At 52.3% G+C, this 7,235-nt stretch overlaps 1 protein-coding gene across 4 annotated transcripts in view; it reads left to right on the top strand.

Annotated features, from left to right (window-relative positions):
- Positions 1–1,126: 1,126 nt before the first annotated feature.
- Positions 1,127–7,235, top strand: part of PCDH17 (protocadherin 17) — an 86,084-nt gene continuing 79,975 nt past the window's right edge. The window contains exons 1-2 of one of the 4 annotated variants that reach the window (XM_048932710.1): positions 1,127–1,643; positions 3,381–6,430. In XM_048932710.1, coding sequence (XP_048788667.1) covers positions 3,821–6,430 — 2,610 coding nt within the window. In that variant the 5' untranslated portion in view covers positions 1,127–1,643; positions 3,381–3,820. Of the gene's footprint in view, positions 1,644–2,824; positions 6,431–7,235 lie in introns of those variants that run through there. The other 3 variants (XM_048932709.1, XM_048932707.1, XM_048932717.1) reach the window with 3 other exon arrangements.

Genomic DNA, 7,235 nt, shown 5'->3' with positions numbered 1-7,235 from the left:
GCTCTGAAAATAATTGCCGGGAGCGCCTTCTAATTGCTCCGGAGTTGATTTTCCCCCTCGTTATTTTTTTAACCTTAAATGATTCATGCTACTTACACGCTCGTCACTCACAGCTCACAAATGGCAGCTTCCTCCCGGCACTCCGGCAATCCGAGCTCTCACCTTGCCAGCCTCAGTTCTCCCCCCGCGCCAAATAACCTCCCTTCGTGCCGTGCCGGACCGTGCCGTGTGGCGGGAGCGCAGTACGCTGTGCCGCGTCTGGTGGGGAGGGCGCTGCGGCCGCTCGCCCTGCACCGCACCGCACCTCACCGCACCCAGCGCTCCGCAGCGCTGCTCCCACGCTCATTCCCTTCGGGGTGGGCGACACCCCCCCGGGGCGGCTCCTTGCAGAGCTGTTGGAGGGGGTAAGGGGGGGAGGAGGGGGGCGGGCTCCCCCCATCCACCCCTTCCTCCCTGCAACCCGGGGTAGTCCCCGGGGGGGCGGGGGGGGCGGCGGGGGAGCGGAGGGGTTCGGGTGCTCCCTCGCAGTGCTTTGAAGAAGGAGTGCGCCCTTCGCGTCTCCTCCTTATTTTCTCCGCCCGTCATCGCAGAAGACTTGTTAATACGTATTAAAATAAATAAAATAATAGTAAAGGGAAAAAAAAAAAAAAGAAAAAAGAAAGCATTAAGGAAGGAAAGGCGCGCGAGGGGAAAGGGAGGTGGGTTGGGGAAGGGTTGGGGAAGCTGTGCTGCTCGGTTTCGAGGCCCCACATCCCGAGCACCGCGCACGTTGCGCGACTCCCAGCGAAGCAACCTAATCAATGACACCCAGCTCCAGCCGCTGCCCCGCCCCCCGTCCGCCCGCCGCTTCCCATTGGTCGGGAGGCGTCGGGGCCGGTCGCCACCGCCGCCTCCGATTGGCTGACGGGGAATCCGTATCAATGTTTAAGCCGCGGCGTGAGGTGAATAGAGGCAGTCGGCGAGCGGCGCTGGGAGAGCGCGGCGAGGCGGCCCCGCGAGTGCTGCAGTGAGGGAAGCGAGGCGGAGGGGAGCAGGGAGGGGGAGGAAAAAAAAAAAAAAAGGAAAAAAAAAAAGAGAGAGAGAGAGGGGGGAAAAAAAAAAAAAAAAAAAAAAAAAGGGGGGGGGAGTGAGAGGCAGAGAGCGGCTCCAACTGTTGAATTTTCGCTGCATCTCCACTTCCCTGCTGGCGGCTGGTGCCATGGATCTGGTTTATCGGGAGTCGGCGTTCCTTTTGCGTGCTGTCTGGCTAAGGCTGGCGACCGTCTGTTTGCGAGGGGCCACCCACCAATGAGGCAGAGAAGAAATTGTGCTTTTGCTTTGGCTTTCGCCAGCCTCTCCACCACAGGTTGCAGCATTAACTCTGTACTTTGGGTCCGGACTCAAATAAAGGAGAAAAAGCAGTGCAGGACTGAGACTCGGAACTAGAGCTGTGTGTTGGGAACCTATGTTGTTTTGGGGTGTTTTCTTCTGTTTTTTTCTTTTTTCTTTTTTCTTTTAATCTGAAAGAGCTCTGATTATTGCACACATAACACTGAGGAAAGGTGGTTTAAAAACACTCAGCAAAACAGGAGACAGACGCGCCTCTGTGCCAGTTCGTGGATAACAGCCTTGTTTTCCTGATCCTCAGTCTCCCGGAGAAAGAGGTATAGTAAAAGTGTAGCTGGATCCGACACCCCCTCTCTCATTCTTTTCTTTTTTTCTTTCCCCCCCTCCCCTCCAAAACATACATCTGATTATTATTATTATTATTATTATTATTTCTGTCTATAGAGTGAGTCAGAGAAGCGTTAGGGAGAAGCTGCAACTAATGTCTGTGAAGGGAGGAACATGAGGAGATAGTGAATGTGATTTGTTCCGCTGGATCTGACTCATCCAGCAGCCTGGAACACCTGCATTTGGGGTCTGCCATTCATTTATTTCTGGTTGCTAGAAGAACCTGAAACAAAATTGAGCAGCCTTTCCCCAGTATTTACTGGGAAAGGTGAATCAGACAGAGCGAACGCATCTGGCATTGCCGCTGCTCTCTGCACTATTACTGAGATGCCCAGAGAGACTACAAGAGCCTGACGGGGCTGCAAAAATGCATCACACTCCGCCACGGAGCTGCATAGGTTTAATATAGGTGAATCAGGCGATTAAAAGACCTGCCACTTTATTCACCACCGGGATTGCTTTTCTCTTCTCTCTCCTCCCCTGGATGAAGCGGACTAGGCGGCAGTATCACTGGGAGGAGATGCTGTATAGGAAGAAAAGAGAGGCACTTGACAGCGCAGCCCTGTGAATACAGAGACTGTTTTCCTTTTAGAGAGAGAGAGAGAGAGAGTGTGTGTGTGTGCGCTTTTCTTTTTTTTCCCTCTCCTCTTTCCTCCTCCCCCCTCCACCCCCCCCCCCCCGCTTCTTTCCTTTCTCTCGCGCTCTTGTTTAATCTATGCGTCCAGCCATGGGTTGCCTGTTGATTTCCTCTCGACTGGAGAGAAAAGCAAACTGGGATTAAACTGCAGCGAGAAAAGTGCAGCTCCTCAGACACGCATCCGCACACACGCATAGACGCACAGAGAAAGGATGTGGTGGCGGCGGCTGTTGGCCTGTCTTAAAGAAACCCGAGCGTGCATCTGATTAGCGCAGCCTGCGATTGCTCTTAAAAGATACATGTTTGCTGCTAATGGTGATGATGAGCTGGTGGGTTTCTTGATTTTCACTATTTTTTTTCCCTAACCTATTAGGCGAGTGGGAGGCTGGTAGTAGAGGGAGAGAAAGGGAACTGTAGATCCGGACACTAGTTTTTTGTGGTTTTGTGTGTGTGTGTGTGTGTGTGGTGGTTTTTTTTTTTTTTTTTTTTTTTTTTTTTGTGTGTGTGTTTTTTAATTTATTTGTTTTATCCTTTGATCTGCCATTCTCATCCCCTTGCCTTTTGATTCGGGAAAGAAAGAGTGAGGGTGTTGGAAACAGAGGAGGAAATACCGATGGCAGCGAGATGCAGCTCTCCGCCGCAAGCAATGCAAGATTAGATCTCTAAATGCAGCAAAACACTCCCTGAAAGCCAACAGCCCCGCGGTGCAATCAGACATTTCACTGCCTCTCACTGCACACGAAGAGGGCTCCTCCAACAAGCTGAGACTTTTTTTCCCTTCTGTCTCTCTCCCATCCCTCCACTCCATCAATTGCATCGCAAGTGATGAGTAGCAAATAAGATTTTTCTCCCCCTGCTTACAGACCTGTGGCCACCACCCCCTTTTCCCGTGTATGTATGAATACACGTATTTAAAAAAAAAAAAAAAAAAAAAATCTTTTTTTGATCATTTTTTAGAAACACAACCACCGCTGCTGATTTTTTATTATTATTATTTTTATTATCCTTTGTACATCTGTGAACATTCAAGGATCGGGAACGCTTCGTCTGCCCGGAGGAGAAGATCTTTTGTAAATTTTCTGATTTTTTTTTTGCAATCTTCCCACTGCCGAAGTTGGACTGCCGAAGTAACTGTGAGGGGACCGCAATCACGGCGAGCGCTTCCTGAGACGCTGCCGGAGCTGCTCCCCCCTCCCCCGCCATCCCCCTCCGTCTGCTCCCTCCCTCCCTCTGAGCTACATGGTCCATTTGCTGCCTCTCATCCTGAGTCTCTGCAGATGTTTTAGAGCAACAGGTTCAGGAACTTAAAATATAGGGGTGGGGAGAGAGAAGGAGAAAAAAAAAAAAAAAAAAAAAAAAAAAGAGAGAGACGACGGAGGAGGAAGAGCAAACCTAGTGCAGGAGGCAGAGAAGACAGGGACGACCCTGGTCACGACTGCAGCTGCTGCCATTCCCCACCCCTGCTCGGGGATGTACCTTTCCATTTGTTGCTTCTTCCTCTGCTGGGCTCCTGCCCTGACACTGAAGAACCTGAATTATTCAGTGCCGGAGGAGCAGGGAGCAGGCACGGTCATTGGGAACATTGGCCGCGATGCGCGGTTGGCAACGGGGACAGCAGGTGGTGGGCTGCTGCCTGCTGAGCGCAGTAGCCCCGGACGTGGATCCAAGTCCACCTTCCGGGTGCTGGAGAACTCGGCCCCTCACCTCCTAGATGTGGACGGGGAGAGTGGGCTGCTCTACACCAAGCAACGTATTGACCGTGAGGCACTGTGCCGGCGCAGCACCAAGTGCCAACTGTCCCTTGAGGTGTTCGCCAACGATCAGGAGATCTGCATGATCAAGGTGGAGATCCAGGACCTGAACGACAATGCACCGACATTCCCTTCTGACCAGGTGGACATGGACATCTCAGAAAATGCTGCGCCAGGCACCCGCTTCCCACTCACCAGTGCTCACGACCCAGATTCTGGGGACAATGGGCTGCGAACCTACCTTCTAACCCGTGATGACTACGGCCTCTTCTCTCTTGATGTGAAGTCCCGCGGTGATGGCACAAAGTTTCCGGAGCTGGTCATCCAGAAGCCATTAGACCGTGAGGAGCAGAGCCACCACACTCTGGTGCTGACAGCACTGGATGGTGGCGACCCACCACGCTCAGGCACGGTGCAGATCAATGTACGCCTCATTGACTCCAATGACAACAGCCCTGTCTTTGAGGCAGCCTCCTATGTGGTTGAACTGCCAGAGAATGCACCATTAGGGACAGCTGTTATTGACCTCAATGCTACTGATGCTGATGAGGGCACCAATGGTGAAGTGCTCTACTCCTTCAGTGGCTATGCACCTGATCGTGTCCGTGACCTCTTTAGCATCGACCCACAGAGTGGCCTCATCCGTGTCAAGGGCAACCTGGACTATGAGGAGAGTGGTCTCATAGAGATTGATGTCCAGGCTCGAGACCTGGGGCCCAACCCCATCCCTGCTCACTGCAAGGTCACCGTCCGCCTCATTGACCGCAATGACAATGCTCCCACCATTGGCTTTGTCTCCGTTCGCCAGGGAGCACTGAGTGAGGCTGCCCCACCAGGCACTGTCATTGCCCTTGTGCGAGTCACTGACCGTGACTCGGGTAAGAATGGGCAGCTCCAGTGCCGGGTGCTAGGAGGTGGTGGTGGGCCTGGAGCTGTCCCTTTCACACTGGAGGAGAACTATGACAACTTCTACACTGTGGTCACTGACCGGCCCCTGGACCGTGAGGCACAGGATGAGTACAATGTGACCATCGTGGCACGTGACGGGGGGAACCCCCCACTCAACTCCACCAAGTCGTTCTCTGTCCGAATCCTCGATGAGAATGACAACCCACCCCGCTTCAGCAAGAATCTTTATGTATTGCAGGTGCCCGAGAACAATATCCCTGGAGAGTATTTGGGCTCTGTCTTGGCTCAAGACCCTGACCTGGGCCAAAATGGGACAGTCTCTTACTCCATTCTGCCTGGGCATGTGGGTGACGTATCCATCTACACCTATGTCTCCGTCAACCCAACCAATGGTGCTATCTATGCCCTGAGGAGCTTCAATTATGAGCAGACAAAGCACTTTGAGTTTCGCGTGCTGGCCAAGGACTCGGGTTCACCCCATCGTGAGAGCAACGCCACAGTACGTGTCACTGTGCTCGATGTCAATGACAACGCACCCCTCATCGTCCTACCTGCCCTCATCAATGACACTGCTGAGCTGCAGGTGCCACGCAACGCTGGGGTGGGCTATCCTGTGGGCACCGTTCGTGCCCTGGACAGTGACTTTGGGGAGAGTGGGCGCCTTACCTATGAGATTGTGGAAGGCAATGAGGAGCACCTCTTTGAGATGGACCCCACTAGCGGTGAGATACGCACCTTGCACCCCTACTGGGAGGAGCTCAGCCCTGTGGCTGAACTAGTGGTAAAAGTCAGTGACCATGGCAAGCCCAGCCTCTCTGCGGTGGCTAAGCTCATTGTCAGGGCCTTGGCAGGGCCCCTACCCGAGGCTGGCGAGCCACAAGTGAATGGCGAGCAGCATCGGCGACCGCACTGGGACTTGTCGCTGCCCCTGATCGTGACCCTGAGCACTGTCTCCATCATCTTGCTGGCTGCCATGATCACTATTGCTGTGAAGTGCAAGCGAGAGAACAAGGAGATCCGCACCTATAATTGTCGCATTGCCGAGTATAGCCACCCTCAGCTGGGAGGAGGGGGAGGCAGTGGCGGGGGAGGAGGAGGCAGTGGCAGTGGAGGGAGCAAGGGCAAGAAGAAGAAGATCAGCAAGAATGACATTATGCTGGTGCCCAGTGAGGGCGAGGACAGCCGGGGCCCCCTCAATGTCATGAACGTGGTGAGCAGCCCATCCCTGGCCACCTCACCCATGTACTTTGACTACCAGACCCGCCTGCCCCTCAGCTCTCCCAGGTCTGAGGTGATGTACCTGAAGCCCGCCTCCAACAACCTGACTGTACCCCAGGGACATGTGGGCTGCCACACCAGCTTCACAGGGCAAGGGACTAACGCCAGCGAGGCTCCCCCGAGCCGGATGTCCATAATTCAGGTAGGAGACTTTTAGAATTCCCTGGACCTCACTTTAGACGCTGGTTTAACTTTACGTTTTGTCTGCAGTGAAATCTGCTGTAAGACACCGCTGAAGGGACCAACCCAAGTCACTAAATAGAGGTGGACTTAATAAAAGTGGAAGCAGATCACATTTGATGTGTCTGGTTCTGCTGTCACACAATTGTTTCTTGTGTGACTCAAAAGTAAGTGCCCAGTGAAACAGATGGAGTTACGGCAGTGTAAATGAGGTGCGTGTGAGGGTGCAGGTAGGCATTTAATACATCTGGGGCACTTCAGATAGAAGTGGACGCTTCTACGGGTTTCACTTGGCTTTGGTTTGGAGGTGGAGATGGAGGAGGGTGTTTCCAGAGCAATCCTATCATCTGTAGTGACAGGACATGAGAGAAACTCTACCCACTGAGGACATCTATTGCAACAGTGTATTATAGCCCTCCAATCCTGTATGTAAATACGAGCTTTCTTTTCAAGATGCATGTTTTTATTTTTTTTAACTTCCTTCTTTAGAATATATATGCATAAATATTTATTTTTGACACAGAACAGTATCATCGGGGCCCCATTGCCTCCTCCTCTCCCCATAAACAACCAAAAATTTTTGTTTAGTCAAGTAGAAAAAAATGTATGTGGTGACTCCCTCCTACCCCTAAATGTCAACAAAGCTCACGTCCTGTCATAAAACAGCAAAACGACTAGTCAGATTTCCAGTAGCCTGAGTCAATATTGATTATTGCTTTATAGTGAAAGACTTACATGCTGTGTCTTCTACCAAAGAAATTACGTTT

Source organism: Lagopus muta, chromosome 1 (assembly GCF_023343835.1).
Source record: "Lagopus muta isolate bLagMut1 chromosome 1, bLagMut1 primary, whole genome shotgun sequence".
Classification (NCBI taxonomy): domain Eukaryota; kingdom Metazoa; phylum Chordata; class Aves; order Galliformes; family Phasianidae; genus Lagopus; species Lagopus muta.
Note: the sequence above shows the minus strand (reverse complement) of the source record. Positions and strands in the feature narration are given on the sequence as shown.